We start from the raw sequence: 22,915 nt of genomic DNA on the forward strand, positions 1-22,915 counted from the left end.
CAAGAGCTAGTGCTTTCTTTGGGTTGGTAGAAGCTTTAGATTAAGTTTTCAACAATAAAACATAACACAAAATGAAAGTAACGTTCCTTAGAACCTCAAAACTGTAAACTACAAAACTAAACAGAACTCGTATCAATGACAGTGAGTTTGGCAGTATGTCCCATAAAACCGCCAAACGGATGAATATGGTTTTTTTTATTTCAGTTGGTTTCACAACAAAAGGTTTCCAATTTCGGCACCTTTAACTTCAATTCAGTGGCAAGAAGTACCTAATTATTTTACGTACATACGTCCATAAAACCACAGCCTGAAATGGATAAATTTCTAAGTAATGTTGAATGTTAATTTTTTTCTCATACTTTAAAATATAACTAAATAAAAGGAGATTCTTCCATTATTCGGTAAAAAAGAATCTTTCGGTACACTTCACCTTACCTTACCTGCTTAAAAAAAGAATCTTACGGTAGGAGAGTACCTCTATCCATCTTTACATTATGCTTAGAGCTGGTTTGGCATGAAACTTAACGACCTCTAATTAATTCATGTAAAATGAGAAAATTAACAACGAATATAAATGCTGGAAAATGAGCATGGTATAACTGTCGCAAAAGGCCTCTCGCAGCTACCGCTTAAGTACTGTTCCAAGTAACAGCATAAACCAGGGGCGATAATTTTAGCGTACCATTTGCACACGGAACCTGGCGCTGTAAAATATGTCTCAAGCTTCGCGAAATCGCCACCCAAGCAAAGGAGAGTGAATTGGAGCAGGTGTGTGATGCCTCCACCAAGAACCACTGTAATGAATACCTTCCGACGAAACAATAAAAAAATCCTGCTCACAAGAAGCGCGAAACGATTCCTTCCACGGTCTCCTTTAAGTGCCGTAGTCCGCACATTAAATCGTACAATAAATAGCTTAATGAAGTCTTTCCGTTTCATTACAGGCTCCGTTTTTCCTTTACTTCTAGTAGCAAGCTGAATGTCCGATTTTCTTCTTTTTCAACTTCTTACACAAAACTTTGAAAAAACCGAGAAATAGTCCTGTTTGGGTACAAGTGGGTAATGAAGAACAAAAAAAAAACATTTCGAAAGCGCCTAAAAACCCGCAAACGGTCTTAACCATTCTGCTACAACTGGTCTACGCTACCAACTGAGTTTTGCTTAATGATCCTTGTAATTTATTCTTTTGCCCCTACCACTAGGACCATGTTCAGCGTTTTGATCGTCAAACGAAAAGAAGTTTTTCCTTCTTCCCACAGTATAAGAACGACAATCGCGACCGCATGAATTGTAACCGTGTCTCATAAAGATGTCGGTTTTATGATGGTGACGAACTTTGCCCGATAAAGTGAGAAGATTGATGAGAAGTGGGCACACAGAAGCCAAGCACCGGTGCGCGTATTAATTTTTGTTCTTGTTACGGAACAGCCGGCTTATCATCTTACAATGTCACAGGCGTAAGAGATCAAACATGTTATTGTCCAATTATCGAAGGTTAATATGTTTTCACTAAGCTGAATCTCTGCAAAGTAGTAAAGGAAGTGAATCGCCTAGGATGATCTAGATTGGCGAGGTTTCATGAATCATCAACACGATGACATGATTGTTAAATTATGGAAGTGATCGTTTTATTACATTCGTAAATTGTTCAAAGTTTTTCGGATTAAATAATGGATTGAACGCTGTGGTTTTATTTTGTGTCGAGTGGCTGTATTGCTAAAGGATTGATTGATGGAAATGAATGACTTCAAATTTTTGAATTGCTTGGCCAAGTTACATTGCAAAGGAATCGAGATATCCATTTTAATTGATGTATAGTAGAGAGTTAAAAAAAACGCAAGAATATGCGAAAATACATCTAAGTAAGTTTCCTTCATCAATTTTGATTTAGTTAATGTTTACAAAGCTTCTCTCAAACCAATCCGACCGTCACTCGCAACTTAATGAAGCTTCAAACCTAACGATCTCGAACTTCATACTCATTCAGCATGAAGTACTTTTGATATTGCTTTTTCAAATCGATAGGCCTTACAAAACCCATCACGCTGATTCTTTCATCATTTGCTTTGAGGTAAATCGATTTGCAATCTATCTTCCAACGAACAGAAATACTCCAAGCCCATTTACATATCAATCAAGCAAATCTTTATTTATAAGACGTAGCGCTTACATTGAAACATGCACATGCGACCGGACATGATTTCAATCAACGAGAAATATGTCTTAAAGGAAAAAGCTCGGTAATCAAAGCCGCAGAGAGCGTTCCTTTTCCAATCGCATTTAAATGTGGTTGCCACAATCGTAGACCGTTTATGCGTGCTGGAGCATATTGCATACGGTTGAATAATTATCTCCATCTATATATAAATGTTTGCACTGACCGAAAATATCTCGATCATCGTCCATTGAGCTGTGACTTGTAATTATTAACTTCGTAAATCACCTGCTCTGTGTTTCACAAATCACATGACTCACACGGAGCACGAGAAATATCCTTTAAATGCTACAATTTTACAATAAAGCATTTCAAGCTACGCCTTCAAGCCGAGTAATTTGTAGAACATTTCAATCTACTGCATATGCCACATACCTGTATCAGTATAGACACACTTTTATTATTATCATTTACCAATTTGCTAAGAAAATATATCGGAGAATAAATTACATTTCCGTCCGGCTTGTGGTCTATTCCAGATTTCTGCAGGACAACAGTGGCTGAGGTTGCTGGGCGTTTGAAAGGTTTGACTTTCATTTTCCACCTGACTGTACGTGCAGTTTAGTCGTTTTATTATCATTCTATGTGCTAAAACCTGGCCCCCAGTTGTCTATGTTTGCGTATGTTTGCTCTGCTTTCTACATCATCATCACCATCATGGACATTGTGGGTGCATCACCTTCATGGTTGAGGTTGACTTCCAGCCGCGTTTCCTGGTCCACCAGAGCTAGGTAGCGATAATACAGCCACAATGCATTTATAATGGTTGCAGGTAATCGATTGCACTGCCAGCAGTTGTGTAAAGGCTAGTCCTGCGAACGATACACCTCTGACTACGGTCGGTGGTTTTGGGAAAATTGACCCGGATCGCAAAGTAAACCGTAAGCACGTAATGTGTAATTTAGACGCAATAATGATATTCCAATTCAACGCCAACGCTCATCCGTATAGCGTTGAGTCGTTGTAATTCTAGGTAATAATGGTGGTACAGTACAGGAAAGTATCCAACAGAAACTCAAAATAAACCTTTCAATTATTTATTTCACTTTAATAAATAGCAACAACGAATACATACTCAACTCTGGATACTTAAGCACATTTATATGAATAAAACACAAATGATTTTAAATATTACAAATTGTTTATCAATTACAAGTGGTTCTAACAGGTACTACACACAAAAAAATCAATGAAATACTTCAAATAATACACATCACCTATGAATCCATTAATCAGTAACATCAAAATAATAGTAATATTACGTGACATCCCAGTGGTGCATGTGACAAACGGCGCCGGTCTACACGGCAAAACCGGGTTCAAATCCCATCCGAAACTTTTCCCCGTAGCAAGGACTGACTATCTGGCTACGTGGTAAAATAAGTCTAGTAAGCCAGAAATGGCCGGCGTGACCTGTAAGGTCGTTAAAGCCAAGTAAGAGAGAGAGAGAGTAATAGTAAAATAGTAAATAATATGGCCACTGATTCCATTGATGTCGATAAGCACTGTAATTTTTTTCTTTATAGTTCAATCGTCCGGGCGTGTCGGTATCTTTCACGAGTTCCAAAAGCTTCCAAGCTCTCTATCCTTCTCGATTGCTCGATGCACCCAGAACAACTCCCCGGAAGCGGTTGAGATATGTTTTATCGCACCTGCTTCGTGATTATTGGTGATGAGCTGTTCTCAACAACGACCTAACAGTTCATGATCGGAATGTTATAATGCATTTCTGATTACACCGTACAACCCGAGGGCTAGTAACAGATTATAGAATAGAATGAAGCCTATACACCACGCGATAACATCATCCGTACGCTCACCACATCGATTGTCCAAGAGAGACCAGGCGTCTCCATGGTTCGATCGGATACGGACCATGACGATTGGAAATGAAGCCGATTCAATTTTCTAGCACCATTAGCAGCAAAACCCGAACCATCACGATGTGAACGACGACGATGAGTACGATGTAAATTCTTCGTGGATGAATTAATTTGATTTGCATTTCTGCATGCGTTCGCTGAACACTGCAGGCGATTACTATTTGCTTGCGTGAAATGCAGGCGAGGTGACGGAGAATGCGTCTCGCTGGTTTCCACACGGTGTATCTTCATTCCATGGGAAAATTCCAACACTGCAATCCGAAGTGACTAACGAGTGATGTAAATGGTTGAATGAAACTGCAGCATTCCGCTGTAATAAATGAGGTTGCGTTTTGCGATTTAAAGTAGAAAATTATGTCCAGCAATGAATAGCATATTTTCAAGTTATTTCAGCTTGATATGTTTATAACTATTTATTTAAATCAAATAATAACTTAAAAATGAAGCTTCGATTTATATCCTGTCCTTCATACACTTGTTGTTGACTGAATGCATTATATCAACAATAACAAATCAGCAAAACTAAAAGACCATACATTTCTGCTTAATAGAATACAAAGATGAACGGTGAAAACAAAATCCTCTTCTCTGGATAAAAAAGCTCAGAGAAATAAAGTGCCTGAATGGGAAAACACAAACATACACTCTCTCACACAAACCCAACGCTAACGCACGGTACGTAATCTGAAAGTGATGGCTAAGCCCGGATTTCATCATGGTAATCCGATGATAGCTTCGGTTCGCTTTCGACCTACATCTACCGTACATCCGGTGGCCATTGCGTCGACATTTACGGTGAAGGTAGCTTAAGCTTCATGAACGGGTTTGGCGATTGTTGAAAGAAAAAAAAACACGTCCAAAATCAAATACACCAAACTCTAGACATAGGTAAACGAGGTTCCATTTTACCGGTTTGGTTTGAAATCAACGTGAAATAAGAACGCAAAATAAAAAGCACCGAAAGCATTCTTAAACGGATTCAAGATAGTATGCCTCGTAAATACTGCGTGGAGTAGACTGCCCCGTACGTACATAAGTGGAGATAAAATAAAAACTAATGGAACTGCTGCAAACGAAACAAACGATTTGGCTGTTATCCTTCCCGCGGAAGGTTCCCTCATATGAGTCTAATCCAATATATTCGTATCCTGTTGCTGGTTCGAAAAAGGATGTGTTTGTGATCACTTTTGCGTACGTAGCATGCATTTTAACTAAATTGATATTTTTAGGAGCAACATAAGCGAACAGGTTTCTGGTACATATTCTGTTTAAGCCTTTTTTTACAGAGTTTTACACTAAACGGGCGTTCTTTCCTTGTTAGTACACTGCATTACTCAACATGCTGATAAAGAGTTACAAATTATTCTTCCACAAAGTGGTAAGAGAAAAAATGACAGTGCTCTAAATAAAATGCTCAACTCAGACGTTATCCAAACGAGTTTTGAAAATAAATCCATTTTCTTAAGCCACGCGTAGACGCCTCCAAGCAAAACGTGATCATCACGCTTGCCACGCGCTATTCCATTCATACATTTTTCACTTCCTGGATTCATTTCTACCTAGGATATTAAAAAAAGAAAGAAAAAGCTGGAGCACGTCGTCCATTCCGTGCGAAGAGGTGAAGTACTTGTCGAGGATCTGATTACGCTAATATGTGTTTACCAACGTCTTTCACCTCTTGCAAGGGTATAGCTAACATGGCTTCTGCCTGGAACTGGAGGACTTAAAAAGTTGCAAAAGTCGTCAAAATGATGGTTGGGGATAAACTGGAAGAACTCGGTAAGGAAAAGAGGATGAAACTCATAGGAACAAGGCTGGCGAAGGACAACAGCCGTTCGTTTGAAGTTATTCATACGTTTGCATATGTGATTATGTACACTTTTGCGCTCCATTCCCATCAAGATACCTACAACTCAGAAAAAAATGTTTGCGGGACGTCATAAAATAAAGGCTGTACTTCAGAGAAAATCAATAACACAAGCACTTCTTGCTTCAAAGAGGAAGCGTACGAGTTTGTGTTTTTTAAGGTCATCTTCTTTTTTTTACAATTTCAACAAACTTTGAATGTGCACGAGATCCCATTGCTACGAGATAGGAAAGTCTGAATCATTTCCCTTCTTGTAACATAAGCAACCACCGTAATGCGTCTGCTTTCTTTATATGAAATGAATAAATAAACCGACATTGAAAGAACAACTCTGAAGTCTTGAATACCTTCTTATAGGACCAACATCTTTCTGATCGAGCATGGAAAAAAAGAGATGAAATTTGATCGTTTCTAGTTGTGTTTTTCCTTTGCGATGACTTTCGTTTCCTTTCGTTTTCCGAAAAAATACAACGTCCGCATATCGACTGCATCGTACTGCAGCTTTCTAACGTTGTACGGTCATTTTTAAATTCCTACTGCATTTTCCGCTAATCTTTGAGAAAAACTGCAAAACCGAACCTCTTCTTGGTCACAGATGCAAACTTTTCCAACACGTTTTGAGGAGACCAAGTACCAAAGAAGCTGAAACCTGTGTATGCAATGTTTCGTTGATCCTAACCATACTGCTACTGTTCGGCGCGAGGAAAGTGCATCCCAACACACGCAAGGGACCAATTGAATCCGGCTCATTGAAATGACCGTCTGGTGGCAGACGAGATATTCCCAGCACAAAACTCTCCGAACCCTTTACGACACAGGGCGAAAGCGGTTCACGGCATGACTGGAATTTCTGAACAGTCACCTTTGCTTCTGTACCTCAACCAAACGATAAGCTACTGCTACTTTTGCTCTCTGCAGTAAAGAACAATTTGAAGCATAAAACCCACGCCCTACGGTTTGTGTTGTGTTCCAATCCTAGCTCGGGCTTGGTAAAAAGTCAAATAAAATTAAACTGACTGACCCACTAGCTCGAATCGGTCACACACCGAGGCACCGTGTTTGGGTAGCAGTCCCCATGAGGAAGCGAATAAACAGGCCCCAAGAGTAGAAAAAGGTTTTCTTCCTCATAGGTAAAGGCAGCAATTGAGTGTAGGGACTGTTTGTTTTACACTAATTTCCAACCAACTTTCTATTCCAGTTGTTCGAAGCGGGTCAGAGCACAAGCATCATGGAAGCGAGAAAACTGCAGCTGTAAAAATAGCCACTGGCAAAATTTCGTTTTCCACCCAACACCACTGATGCAGTCGTGCATCGTTGAAGTGCGTTGGGTAAGGAGATTTTACATTTCGTAGGACCCCTGTACTGTGCTATGCAACTGTGTCTGATTCGCAATCCGACAAACATCGTACGAACTATGATTGGCACGATGGAGACACCGAAGTGACTATTAGATTCCTCATTGCCGACGAAAGCTTGAACTGCTGCACATAGCAGCATTCTAGCAGTTTGTTATTCTTCTCCATGCAGTATAATTTTATTAACTAGTGCTAACGAATGCTTTTAGCTATTTTTAATGGAATAGATATGATCTCGGCAGTAGTTTAGCTTGATGACGTTTATCCCTTTGGAGCATATCGAGTCTGATAGCATATGTGTTGATGTTAAGCAACATTACGAAGGTTCATATACTGCTCCAGGTTAAATAGCTCGTACATTCGAAACGGAGAGTTTTTTACAGGTGTTGAACACAGCAAAGAAAACTTAGTTTTACATGGTACAAGTTTGCTTTTCACTGTAAAACATACTGGAATCCTGTAAAATGAACGACAGGCGTCCCTTGAACTATTAACACCACTGAAATTCACTCAACCTATCTATTAGCAGAACACGCAAAGTTAGGAAATGTTAAGCATGCGAAGGCTTTTCATACCCATGGAATATATTTATAATATACATAACAAATGCATACGAAAAAGCCTGCAATTATTAAGTAAAAGTTTTAAAATTATTTCGATGCAAAGATCGTTCTTCGTTCCTTATAGTACAAAACAAACCTCCATAAAAATTCATAATTAAACGCATCCGCTTTCATCCAGGTTCGAGAGATAGAACTTTGTCGTGGAAATTCATTAGCCAACATATATTCGTTTACCAAACCGAAACACCATCTTTCTTCTCCATACATAGGGAACTTTTTTATCTTTCTCGTTGCACACTTTTGTTTCGTTGACACTTTCAACGTATTCTTCTTCATCAAATTGTTTTTCGCTCCATCACCGGCTCCATCAAGCGTCACATTGTCCGACATGATGCGGATAAGACATCGTTAGGGCATTGGTTTCCTCCATTTTCCATTAACAGTTTTCCACTCATTCAAGTAATTTGAAGAATTTTTGGCATAAAATTCGACCTACCGTTCGCGGTAGTACATTCTTGCCATCTGTTAAAAGAGATTTTTTATGGCTTCAGTTCTGTCACTTACCAAGCTTCACCAAACAACGGACTGCAGCAAACCATACGCACAATGCAATATACAACGATATATTTGTAGAAACTTTTTTTGTGTGTATGAGCTCTATCTCCATGATAAAATGTAACGAGACGGAAAAAAACCCTACAACTCCAAAACATTCCATCGTTCTTGTGTATCCCTGCTTACCACCTTGTACCACTACGTTGCACTGTGGCGTAATGAAAACGCAAAAGTCAACCAAAATAATTAATCACCAAAACCGAAAGCATCCTCCACTGCCTTACCGACGATCCGCAAATTTCTCGTAACGCTCCGATTCCTGACTTTATCATTTAGATTGGATTAATTTTTCTTTTTCATCGGAACAACCAGTGGAAAAACCATCTCCTCTTCTTACTAACGAAACTCGCAAAAGAACCAGAACAGAATGTGCACCACCATTCGGTTCTTGTTGAAGAAATGTCAAGTACTCATCACGGTACGAGGTAAAATTTTGTAGGAGGTGGTAAGAAGCACCAAAAAACTCCATTTTCCAGCGCTACATTCCAAGCGGGACTTGCTTCCCCACTTTTGTGAAGGATAAGCAGCATACCGACGCTTTGCACTGCACGTTGAATGGGAAATTTCTTTCCTTTCCCACACCGCAAGTACCTTCAGCATGAAAAGAAAGCATAAAGGCTGGTGAAGATACTTATTTAAAAAAACTAAACCTGACGCCATGTTTAGTTTTGTGAGATGAAACGGATACAAACGGAAGGTCTTGCCAAAGGCATTTAAGACTAAGTATATTTTTGCCATTTTCTTTGAGAAAAAAGGCGCAAATTAAAATAAACAATTTTCTCTCTGTCTTCCAATTGATATCATGCCTGTTCGATGGTCGGCTCAAAGTCAACAAAAATTATCTACGCATGTTAAAACCCTTGCTAGAAACATTCAATTCGTTCGGCAATTATAGGCATACTTTACGCGAAAAGTACATATTTGTCACTTTCGCATGCGAATGAAGTGCTTGATTTGCTAAGCTCATTAAAACGCTACCATCGGAAGAAACCCCAATCAGACGGCAGGCGTCAGGGATTAGCACTAATGAACGGAAGTGCAAACGAAAACATTATCTCCAAAAGCTAGATTTCGCAAGCTTCCGTTGTGGGCTTCGAACGTGAAAGTGAAAAGCTGTCGGGTACCGATTGTGCTTATTGCAACCTGCCAACAGCAGATTCTGGGCTGACGGGTGAGGATTTTATGGAGGATTACCGTGATTAGGCTGGGTGGAAATCCGGATCCGTTTGTCGTGTTTCTAGACGTGTAGGTAGCTGGGTTACCCTCTGGTTTCAGCATAAAAGAAACTGTTTGCTGTTTGCTTCAACTTCCCGAAGGCATTGAAAACGATTTCGAAATTACATCGTAATGAAAGTTGTCAGTGGATTTAAAATGAATGCTTCTAATTCTAATCGGTATAATTGTAAAAAGGCAAGCCATGGTGACAAACATTAACCGCTTATCCTTCCTGCCCGAGAGAGAGAGAGAGAGAGAGAGAGAGAGAGAGAGAGAGAGGAGAAAGAACACGCTCTTACATTGTCGTGCCCGAGACTCTCTGATCTAAAAAGTAGCCTATTCATAGCGTAAGTGTGTACAGCACCGATTGATCTAACGGTACTTGTGTACGGAGTGTTCATTTAAACACGATAGTTAATTTGTCATATTGGTACAGACCAACATTTGTTTAATGCAATAAATTACATCTAGAATGTCAACGACTTTAAACACGATAGTTAATTTGTCATATTGGTACAGACCAACATTTGTTTAATGCAATAAATTACATCTAGAATGTCAACGACGCAAAAACACACAAAATGGGTAACAATCTTAGAAGCGATTATGAAAATTCAGCAAACCGGTTAAAGGATGAATGAGGTTTTTTTAGGTCATATCATTAATTTGAAGTTACCTTGCGATTAGACTAATAGTGAGAAGAAACAATATTGTGAACGATTGAGGAAAGACGATTAATGAAACAATTATCTAACACATATTAATTGATCCTACGGACGCCAAGATATTCGTCAAATTTAATGAATTTCATTTTTCACTCACCTTCTTGTTGTCACGAAATTTCAGCCAACCGGACACAATTGTCTGATCACTTGCTAACATATCACTTGCACTACCACTACCGAGATCCATATCTTCCATCCCATCACCACCACATACACCACCATTACCTCTCGGCTCAACACTCGACGGACTGCAAACCACGCTGCGCGCCGGTGACGAAAACGCTCCCGGCTCACCAAGAACACTTTTAGCCGGACTAGCACCGGTCGGCCCGTGAAAGCTTGCCGCTGCCGCATGGTGATGAGCGTACGGACGATGAATAGGTGACGAAAATACTCCCGGTTCACCGAGTACACTTTTGGCCGGGGACACAGGAAACGCTTGCCCACCAGCTGCACCGAACTTACGTCGCACTGAAAGTGGCGAATTTTCACACGAACTAATACCACCACTACCACCACCGCTGGCAAGACCAAAATTGTGACGGACCAGGTTTTTCCGCAGACAGCTACTACTGGAGCTGCCACAATCCGAATCGACGCGCTTACGCATAGCCTGGAGGTGTGGCTCACCTCCTGTGGCTGAACTCGAACTGCACATACATTCGGATGCTGCGCGTCTCTTAGCCGAAGGAGCTGTCGGTCCACACACACAATCACACGGTTGCTGCTGCTGAAGAAAGCGTCGAGAGACGAGCGGAGAATCGAATGCTTCCATCTCTCCCTCGTTCACTCGTCGTCCTGCGATCGGTGTCGATTGCTGATCACGGATGACGCCCTGTAGTTTATCAAGGCGTCGATTCGGGAGTGGGGAAGATTTGGCGCTTTGTGATCCGCTCTCGTGCAGAAGCAGTGCGGTGGCATGATGCTGCAAGTGATGAGCGGGATCGTGTCGGCGGGGCACATTTGGAGAGTTTTTGCACGATTCAGAACCGTGTAGGTGCTGAAAGCTCGGCATCCCAACTGTAGAAGGATGGTCGATGCTTCGCTTTGGAGCCGTGGTGATAGGAGGATTTTGACCTTGGTCGGCCATTGTGTGTGGGTAGGGTTAACAGCTGCAACGAAACGGGTGAAAGTAGGTGTGTAAAGTTACATGATGATATTAAGAATTTAAAAAAAAATACAACCAGTTGTATGCTGATATTTGTTCATCGCGGGAATGATAGCTTTTGATCGTGGTATGCCTTTTCTTTAAAAATTCTAATTTCAACCTCTCCTCTCTTTCGACATCGTTCCACGGTTAACTTTTGCCATGTAACTTATGCACTCACCACATGTTATCCACGCGCAGCGATACATACATACATATAAAGACACTAATAAATCACAAATAAATATTGGGCTATCGATTATTTTTGCCGCAACGAATGAACTGCAGCATACCACTGAACATTTGAGATTCAAGCAATATTATGCTCTATGTGGAAGGTAAAGGATTCCAAAATGCGTTGAACAGAAAACGCCGTAATGTATGCAAGACTCATAGCATCTTATGAATTGTATGTCAAAACGGTATGCTACTTAGAGCGATACATTCGACAAAATGATTTGGAATTAATTTATTGAATATGAATTTACCTTTATCGTTTCTCGCGAATTATAATTGTCAGATTCGTGTGTGTTTTGCTTGTTAAGTTCTTTTTTAATTACTGTTTTCACGATTAATACTTGAGTATATGTTGGGATTGCGTTAAATTTGAGGAGAATCAGAAGGTGCAGTTCATTACCACTCGTCAATATCATGCACGAGTTGCCAAAATATGTTATTATTCATTGCAACATGTACTCGCAGAACATTTTAGCCTCTTATGGTGCGTTTGGTCCGATTGTTCGAAACTGCCACTAAACACATCTTTGCTCTAATTATGTTCAATGGATAATTTGTAAGCTCGCAAGCCAGCCTCAGTGCCCCAAAATGCTTCGCTTCTCTTGAGTTTGCCACTCAAATTTTATACATAGATGGTTTGACAATAATGGGGAAAATTTCTACACACACTGATCACCGAAACAGCGAACTCCTCTGTCGCAATCTACCATCGTCAACCGCCATACTTAAACGCTTCTGTTTGTGTCCTATTTTGAGCCAATTTAGTTCAATTATTTATCACGGCTTGCTTGTCCCATACGCATCCCTTCGTGTTCGTGCATTGGCAAGCGTACACGCATAAAACGGCTAATTTCCGGTACGCTGTCCAGCCGATGGCGACAGCCGGAATATCCCCGTGGCTGGCATGCAGAAGCCTGCACGAAATTATTATGATCAACATGATCCTCGGCCGGTGCAGAAGGCCGTACTTTGCATTCATTGTCCTCTCGGGACATGACAGGGATGGTAGGATCTGTTCGAGGAGCAGAAAGCATGAATCAAGACCTGGTTAGAGCAGTTGCATCGTGCTTTCTGATTGTTAGCCGCCGGGGAAATGCGACATTACGTTCAACTCTTCTTCCTCCAACAGGCAGCGATTGTTTACCACCCGAAGAGCGGATTGGACATGACGAAAACAATCGGCAACCTCGAACATTACCCAACTAACCATTCGAAACACTCACCGACAACGCGAATTATACTGCTGTTCTGCATTTGCAAAGTGCAACAAAATGCAATCCCAAACTGGAACAAGTGAATCGACCATGGCTGAACACGTACCAGAACGAACCATGTTACGGTTCGTTGGACCTGTTGGAAGAGCGGAGAAATCTCCCACCCATTGAGGAGGAATTGTGGAAGTATTGGAATGCTAAATGAATTTCGTGTCCTGTGCTGGCAGTGGGACGTTTTTGGAGAACCATAATCGTTGTCATTCTTTTGTTACATTTTATTTATGTGACTAGCGACTATCGGGAACTTGCAGAGAAATTATTTTTGTGAAAAGCGTTGTCTATCAAGGAGGGATATTTTATTATTTTAGATAAATATTTTTTTAAACGATTATTTTTGAAAAAAAAGTTTATAGTCCAATACAATACGCAACTATGTTTTAATTTAATAACATGTACCAAATTGTTAATTTAACAGATTGTATAGCTATGTATAAACATAAATATTTCCTTTTCTTAGAATTATAGAGATGTACTGTCTTTACTCTAGAACTAGCTATCGAATTAATTAAATCACAAAAATCAATCACTCACGGCGCCAACTGTCAACCAGTTTCAGTAGTGTATGGTTGGCTCAATATTCCAGCCATACCCTCCTGTTTTTCTCTACCGCTCTACTAAAAAAACCGATTTCCTATTTTCTCATCAAAATGTAAATCAGTCTATTTATTTGTTCCTTCACTCCTCAACCAGAGACTTGTCAGATGCATGTGTATGTTGTGCAATGTGCAGTGAAAGACCGACAATCGGAAGTAAAACAATCTCTCGAACTTGCGTGGTAGCGAAGAAAAATGACTGCTGACAGAAAAATCAATACCAATCACATGTATCGCACATTTCACACTCGGAAGGCCCAGTTTTTTCTTCCAACCGTTGTCGTTCTTGATCGTAACAAGTTCCTTCCTTCTTTTGCAATAGCCACATAAGATCTCTGTTTTGTGTTGGTTGTTGGCACACGTCAGCCAGCAATTTGACAGTGGAAAAAAGTTACATTTGGGATCTGAATGATGCATTGACTGAATGATGGCACTGCGAAGTTTTGAAATTTCATTCCAAGTTAGAATTTCTTTGAGTTTGTATTTTAGGATACACCATACGATCCAGTGTGAAAGGTTCCAGATCATCACATTTATCATCAAACATTTTTCTTACTAGTATGTCCTTCCTTCTCCCTCTTTTTATCTCCGTAAACAACCTGAAAACCTTACATACCTGCAACCTACATCCAAACCTGAATGAATATCAAATCTTCCCACAAAACCAAAATAAACCCTTTTCCTTTGCTTCCACGGGTCAGGCAAAAACGACACCGTTGCCGTTGAATATTTATTTCTATGGATCATGATGCACTCGCTCGTGGCGTCTATGTCTTTTCGTTTCCACCAACCAGGGAAAACCTTTTCAGGAATTCTAACGAAAATATTGAAGATATGAAAAGAACTTGGTTGGAAAATCGAGAAAAGCAAACTGCTTAAAACTCAACACTAGCAGTACTTCTTCTGGTCCTTTGGCACGAGTATCCGGGACGGTTCCGAAACACGACTTCCACGAAAGAGGAACCGCACGCAAATGATACACACTTTCCAGCAAGACCAAGGACACAGTTTCCAGGGTACAAAATGGAAAATGGTCCGTGTAAAGTGTGTAGAAAAAATCCTCCGGCAAATAATCCACTTGTTTGTGTACCACACGTTTTAGGTACGTGCTTCTTCAATAGATATGCGCACCCACCGGTCTGCACCGCACGGAAGAAGAAGCTGCTACCATGGAGGGCGTTTCTAAAAATTCCGGATGTTGGGACGTTTTCTAGAAATCAAGCAAAATCGAGGGCACAAGCTATACACGAAAGGGAAAATATTTGCAATGCTTGATATCTACAAACCGGATCCTGTGAGGCGGGTAAGGGACGAAGTTCGAAGCATCAGAACGAAAAACCACAACTGAAAAAAACTGACCAGAATATGTTGAACCTTTTCATTTGTGGGATTTTGAAGTGGTAGATGGGATTTCCATCGTTGTTCAAATATGTTTGCTCTTTAGAATGTTGGTTTGTTGGTGGAATTGGAAATTTCTTAGCTGACTTGTATGTTATGCAGTACGAGATTTTTACCTCTCGGTACTTGACACAACCAAATGACGATGAAGACGAGACACCAACATGATGCATTTAATGTTGAGTGGAATTATGTCCTTAATTACAACGATTTTTTCTGTACTTAGAAAGCCAGCATAATCTGTTAATAACGTCTATTTTTTTTATTTTTTGTTTTTATCATCTCAACTGCCGAACATCGGTGTATAAAAGCGGCTACATACATACGAATACTGTTAAATCTTTCACAATGTTTCCCCTGTAGAAGCAAACAGCGATTAATAACACCATTGAATTTCATATTGTTTCATATTGTTCTTTACTTTTCTATTTCACTTTTTTCCTCTTTCGTGTTTTCCAAGAGGCTTGTCAATTGTATTAAAATATCAACTACGGGGTCCATATCGCTCGTGCGATAGTGTAGCAAATATTTGTTAGACAAGCTCGTTATCATTGACGCAAACTCAAATCCTTAAGTAGCTGTCAATGTGGTTTTCCATTGTGAACGAGTGGCATACATTCGTGCTATTACAGTCGGCCGAGCATTAACAGTCACCGTCACGAAACCTGTAACGTTACGGAAAAGGTACGCTATGTTGGTTACCAGTACTAACAAACAATCAATGAAGGCAGTCACTATCCCTCTCCTACCAATTGTATCAATCCAACTGGAATGCTTCTTCACGTAACCTCCAATGTTCACAATAGCATATAATTTGTAAACTACTGGAAAAAGAAATGGATTGTGGTGGTCTTGCACATCACACGGCACACTCGCGAATATGACTTAAAACGGGAGCAAAAACTCAGTAATCCCTAACAAGCTTGTGTCAAAACCAACCAAATAAGCCCATATTTCCACTCTGACGATGGATATCCTTTCCCGATGGCTAATGTTGCCGGAATGATATGATCTTTTCGCCCTCCTGAAATAGTATGTTTGTCATGGGCCTAAAATTAGCGTTGTGCACAACGAAATGGTACCTATGGATAGAGCAGGCATAAGATTTTCTTGCTACGAAAGAAAGAAACGTCATTAAAGGAACCACAACAACAAAATTGCAAATCATCACCAAAGCGATCACAAGACTCCCCTATGCTTATCAGCGATGGTAACCGTCATGTTCGGTGAAACTTTTATTTTAGATTAGATGTATGCGTTTAGTTCTACTTGCCACCGGTCATATTCCTTGGAGACGTGATTGAGGGAGGAAAATGTACTTGTCCCTACGGTTATGATCGCAGACACCATCGGTGATGACGTGTGCGTGTGTTTGTGGCGATTTGATTGAAGGCTGCGGGAACTTCTGCCCAGCGCTCCTTTTGTTGGGCTGTTTTGTCCTGTCCGTCTTGATATATTTACTTACTTTACGAGCTGTCAGAAAGTTTATGGTCATAAATAATGGAGTCGACACGGTGCATGGGTATTTTGATGGAAAATCTTCACGTGACCCGCTGGGACAATGCTAAACCTAAGACAGTTCAGTTCCGTGTGATGAAATTACAAAGGGTTTCTTTATGGGATGAGTCTGAGCTAAAGCTTAAAATCGTTTGAGATGCAGTCGTGTTTAGTTACTTGCCGGTTTGATAAATTGTTGTATGTGCAAAACTTACTAAATTGAAGAATTCATGTCCTGCAGCCACAACATAAACGGGTGTAGCAAATAACAAAAAACTTGAGGGGTGGTATATGCGATAAACGGCGCTAGTCCGCACGGCAGGACCCGGGATCTAATCCCATCCGGACCGTCCCCCTTAGCAAGGACTGACTATCCGACTTCGCGGTAAAAATAAGTCTAGTAAGCCATGTAGAAATGCCCGGCGTGGCCTGAGAGATCGTTAAAGCCAACAAGAGAGAGTGATTTCTTAGACCAATGATTTTGTTCTACATTAAAAAGCAAAAAAGCTCGGTTTCAAACCTTTACTAATGTTGGTGGGAAAACATCGCTTAATTCCTTTAGTCGGTGCAGTGCTTACTAAAATTTTAATAAACATTATATTTTCAGTGCCACACAACTTTATCTTCTGATTTTGTGGCTCCCCTAAATCATAAACGGGAGTGTTTCCATCGATTTCCCGTGTCACCCTATTGTCGATTTATCATTAACGTGAATCAATACTATCGTGCCTTGCTTATCACAATAAATTATTCTGACTGTCTTTTCAAGTGCATGTGTACCAACCGGATGAGGCGTTTAAGTAAAGGTACACACAGTGAAACCAAATTAATACAGAAAAAACATCATCACTGTTACACTAACATATGTCGCTGCATGCACCCCACGGCAGCCAATGCTATAGCCAAGCCGCAGATAAACAAACACGGCAGCGTTGCTCCAGAAAGCCCTTATTTCAATTGAAACTAATCACGACAGCGCGGACACGCATGGCCGAAACCATGAACGAAATCTACGTAGCTTACAATCTATAAAGCAACAAACAACACCGACGTGTACAAAAGTACACTTTTATCCGACCCGATGTACCATCCTCCCTAACGAACTGAAAATCCCGAAAGATGTGACGATTTCGATGCGTCACAACTGCAACGGGGACAGAGTTATTTCGAAGGTTTGTTAGAGTGGAGTAAATGGTGGAGTTACGGTGCCACATATTGGTCACTTTATGCCCACGCAGGGAGTCCGGCCAATGGGATAAAGTAATAATCTTCATCAAGCAGTTTAGAAGGGGGTGTTTCGCATTGTGAGCTTTTTACTGCTAGAAGGTGGTAAAAAAGATATACATTTGATAAAGGCAGACGAACATGCTTTTAAAGAATGTCACGCTTTTCTCATAAACATATTTAATTTAATTGAATTAATTTAAAAAAGGATAGAATAGTAAACTTCTTCAACCTACGATGTTATTTGTTCTAACTAATTTACAATTTTCATACCATGAGCAAAGGAAATTAAAATTTCAAATTGCTGTTAAATTACACACATAATCGTAGATAACATTGATATTAGAGTGATACAATTCTTCGTCCTGCATCATACTCAACATCAGTTTTTTGACCACTATACAACATACAACGTACCCATGATTCAATATCCCGCAAGCCAATTGACCACCAACACCGTAGACTGTACACTGTCGGAAGCTGCATGCCTGCAACTCGCAGTCACTGCCGTGTAATGGTGCGTTAACAACGTACACACCTTCGTCCGTACAGGGTGCCCATTGGTCCACTGGAAGGATGGAAAACGTCTGCCGAAAAGGGGGAATGTGCGGTGCATATGCCATTTCGGTATTAAAATTGATAATCCATTCGCTGGCCCCAGTCCGCAAATCCGTTCCGCGGCACAGGTACAGGTCGTAACGTCGTGCGGTCGTACACGGGCGAGCAAAGATGTGCGTTCACGGGAATTTAATTGTACCGCTGGTTCTGTGCGCAACGGTTGCGTTAGGTCTCGCACTATCGGTCAGTCCGTCCGGGGTGGTAGAGGGAGATCAGCAACCAAAGAGAATTGCAACCGTCTTCGAACGGAAAGCGCTAACTATCCGGGAGGATTTCGGTAATGTGTCTGAGGAGCTACAGCGGTCACGACCGAAGCGCCGAACGAGAGATCCAGACGAAAAGAACAACATTGAGTCAAGTAACCACAAAAGTTTCGGTGGGCATCTGTCCATCCGGCAGGAAACTTCTCATACGCTCTTGTCATATCCGACAGGTATATCGCTCTGGGAGTGGCTGAAGGGACGCGACAAACCCGAGGATAACTGTATGCTGATGGCGATCGGTGGCGTCGCCAGTGGAGGAGCTTTAACGGGAGCATTTGTCGGTGCTGGTATCGGAAGTATTTTTACCGGACCGGGTGCGATTGTGGGAGGTATCATTGGAGGGCTGGTGGGTGTGTTTGGTGGCCTCAGTGTAGGTGCGAGAGCGGGTGCAGTCGCGTGTGAAAATGTTTGACCCATAGGCAGTGGAAGTGTCAACATCGTTTTTGTAGCAATAAAATTCGCTTAAGTATATACCAAGTGGTATCGTGGTATCTTAGTATTGCAGTGTTACATAATGTGTTACATAATTTTACATAATTTCAAACTGTAAATTTCCAACAACTATTGCAAAGTTTGATTTCAAAATTTATTCTCTATGGAAAGATCATAAAAAGCGAAAAAGTGTTCAAACGTCCCTAAGGCTATATACGGTCGATGACATTGTGTCTCGACTCGCAAAGACGCTCAAAAGTGGTGCAGAAGCGGAAGTAACACAACGAAACCATTACTATTCTGCTGTCGCATTTGCCATCCATTTAACCCATTGTTTCATCAACGTATTACAGTGTGTTTGTACGTGGTTTAGATATATGTGATGCTACCAATGCTTTTTCCTGAGACAAGGGACAAGTGTAGCCTTACATAAAACATAAGTCCCGTAGATTACTTCGCCTTGGTCGGTTACCCCCAGTGTGTGAAAGACCATAATTTTCGTGTTACTTTTATTTATCACCGAAGCCCCATTTACCTTTACCAATACTACTACGGCAACTTCGGTTTGGTTGGTGTGGTACATTTTCTTACGGAATCCTCATACCAGAACATATCCAAGAGGCACATTCATAAGTAAAACGCACCAAGGCACTCTCATCATCAATATTGCATGTATGATTTTTTGTGTACACATCGACACAAACACACATACAAACACTTGGTACACCCATTGAGAGGGAGAAAATATGAAAAGAAAACATTCTACCCTTATCCTGTATTACGCAGGACGTGTTTACGTCCAACATTGCGGCGACCAACATTATGTCGTTATACGAGTTTGCTTTGGAGCATTTCTGAATCGAGAAGTTGTAGTAACTACACTGCGATCAACGTAGCTTTATGCTTTACAACAGCCCTACACTCATACGAACAAACGCACAGGACACAAAATGAAAGCTACCCACAAATGTAAATACTTTAATCGTGCCGGAAGCAAGGGAGCAAATGGCGAGAGTGAATCCAGTAAAGCAGGAAATGTAGCTAAAGTGTATTGCGCGTGAGGCGGCACTTGTGGATAAAACTAGAAGCATCCGGTTCGGCTGAGAACTTCACGTACTCCCTGCGCCACTCTGCAGTAGTGGTACTGTGTGCATTAGTTGGCAGTCTGTTGACAAATGTACGAGAATACGCGCCATTCTCACCATGTGTAAATTAATGGCCAGCTTGACGTTTGATGTACCGGTTTGCGTATCGCCGTGTGTTTATTACCGGAGGGAAATTTATTCAACTGCAGCAAAATTCCCATTCCAGATGTAATTGTATTACTACGATGAGTAGAAGATGTTTATTAAAAGGTCTATCTCCGGATTATGCGGAATCAGATAAAGCAATAGTTTACCACAACTCATTATCCAGTTGTGGCTTATGAATGGTGCTTTGGTATGATGGTATGAATTAGTAAGTCTTGTTAGCAACTGCTGTAGTAATCAGTAACACTTGATCGGTAATCATGTAAGGATGTAATTGGCTTTGATCATCATAACCACCCTTAACTGTAAAGTAACTTTGAAATTTATAATCCACTTGAAATAGGTCCGAATAGGTCTTCATAGAGAACACATGAGGTCTCCTTGTTTGGTGTAATCTTCATTGCATACCAAAACTCTCTTAGTTCAATCAAGATACAAAAATATATTTCAAATGACCTCTATATTGCCGACAATTAAATTAAAATGTCTTTAAGCACCTTCATACTTTCCGATGAAAGAATACCGTTGGTTAATGGTGTTTCCAATCGAATTCTTACGCATCAACTTGACAAAAACTCATCAAAGTTCAAGACACATCTTACAAAATGAATTAAATAATAGATACATGCCATCTCCAGTATAGAATAAAACTTTCATTACAAACTCACCCTCTCAAAACCCTAACTTTGAAAAAAATAAATATTCACCCTTCGTGATAGTGCTTGCCAGCTGAATTCAGCTAAGACAAAAAAAATGAAGATAGAATCCCAATCCCAATTTTCTCGTCCACTTCCCTTCCGAACTGCTTTAGCAAATAATCAACGCCACCTTCTCCGACCGGTACAAGTGATGAGTTTCCTTTTGCTTTCCTGGGCACGAATTGTATCTGCCCCTTTCCTACTCATTTTGTCCAACAAGTCATCCTTCATTGAAAGGTGGACCTTCCCAATGCTTCCCCGTACGAAAGCAATGTTGGACAATCATGGCAATGCTTCCCTGTTTCTTTACTATTTGGCATCAGTAACCGCTGCTATGCATTTTCCCTCGCACCATTTCCTGACCAGAATTCAACCGAAACCTTGGAGCATGCGGTTTCTTCGGGGACTGGTTCGCTCACCAGAAGAATGATTCCATTAATGGAAAAGATAAATGAACCTCAGGAAATGGAGCGCAAACAAGCGCCCTAGCAACGTGTGGAGCACGATGTGTATACTGGTTATAGCTATAAGCAGTTGAATAGTATGACATAAGAACCTTCTATTAGATGCGAATCAGCACACCAGTGGAAACACTTTGATACACGCATTGAAAAAAAAACAAGACAGAAGAACCCAGGAATGCCATCGACCGCTAACAAATACTCAGGTATTCAGTACCGTCCAGAAAATGGCGCTCATCCGCGTCATGCACGTTACGTGTACAGCTTTGTACAGTGCTCGAGAGTAAAGCGTTTTTAGCGTGGATTTTTTTTTGGTTCACAATCGGATTATTGTTACATGGTTGCAAAGAAGCGCTTCCCTGCCTACACACGCGTGTGGTTTTGTTACCGTTAGTAAAGTAGAAACACGGTAACTCCAAAGCAGTAGGGAAATATCCGGTTAACCTGCTCAAAGATAAATTGCATGCAATCGAAGTGAATTTGGGCTATGGTCAGTGGGATTGTGGTTATCATTAAGCTGATTATGCTCTAGGGTTGTAATTGATTAACGTATGCATTTGTCGGGATGCATAAATTATGTCTTGCTCTAAGTACTTTTTACGAACGAAACGAACGAAACGAAACATGGATTTCTACGTGGTTTGTAACATAGACCATTACAAAATTAAAGAAACTCATGGTTGTAATTCGAAATCCATGCTTCAAAGAATTTTTTGGAAAGAAGTGCGTTAATTTGAAAATTGGGCTTTCACATTGAGTCCAATGAAACATCGTTTTCAGAAAACAAGAATTGCTTGAACCTTGTTAAACTTATTCCTTATTTTGAAAATGTCACTGTTTGCTGTTTTTTCCTCTGAATGTATAAACTTGCTTCCTGAACCAAGATTCTTTCACTACTTCCAGGTTTACTAACACCATCAACTATTTGTCCGCTAAATTGTTAACACAAACATTGAGACACAACCGGAAAACCCAACAGCAATAGGCCAACGTACCCCTTTCTGTTAAACATATCCTGTCACGGCACGCACCCGTCTAACACGGACCCCAATTTCACAAATAACAATCCAATTAATCAGCCGTCCGTTAGATTACGGATACTCTGCTCGGTAGACTAGAAACTCTGTACACTTCCTTCACAATACCGCCCGTCAACCCGTGGGACAACAGGGAACTTCTCTATTGCGTGTCGGACCGCCCTTAAAAGGGTACGGATGAGTGTGCGTTATGTTTAAATTCCACCACAAACCATACTCTCTTGTGCATGAAGAAAGCCAATGCTGTCAATGCAACTAGGGCACGCAATCCGCCAACGTCGGGGCATATCTGACGAAGCGCAAGGTTTTTGTTTGATTTTGAGCAACGTTACCGAATACCTTTGTCAG

At 40.8% G+C, this 22,915-nt stretch overlaps 2 protein-coding genes across 14 annotated transcripts in view; one reads left to right on the plus strand and one right to left on the minus strand.

Moving 5' to 3' along the window:
* The window catches only part of LOC125767427 (uncharacterized), a 429,126-nt gene that overhangs the window by 378,785 nt on the left and 27,426 nt on the right, over window positions 1–22,915 (minus strand). For all 13 annotated transcript variants that reach the window (XM_049433982.1, XM_049433988.1, XM_049433993.1 and 10 more), the window contains one exon: window positions 10,536–11,550. In XM_049433982.1, coding sequence (XP_049289939.1) covers window positions 10,536–11,528 — 993 coding nt within the window. In that variant the 5' untranslated portion in view covers window positions 11,529–11,550. The remainder of the gene's footprint in view (window positions 1–10,535; window positions 11,551–22,915) is intronic.
* LOC125767451 (uncharacterized) lies at window positions 18,297–19,185 on the plus strand. Its single transcript, XM_049434058.1, has 2 exons — window positions 18,297–18,784; window positions 18,860–19,185. The coding sequence occupies exons 1-2, from the start codon at window positions 18,538–18,540 to the stop codon at window positions 19,099–19,101; spliced, it is 489 nt and encodes a 162-aa protein (XP_049290015.1). The 5' UTR covers window positions 18,297–18,537; the 3' UTR covers window positions 19,102–19,185.

The sequence above is a fragment of the Anopheles funestus genome, chromosome 3RL (genome assembly GCF_943734845.2).
Source record: "Anopheles funestus chromosome 3RL, idAnoFuneDA-416_04, whole genome shotgun sequence".
Taxonomy (NCBI): domain Eukaryota; kingdom Metazoa; phylum Arthropoda; class Insecta; order Diptera; family Culicidae; genus Anopheles; species Anopheles funestus.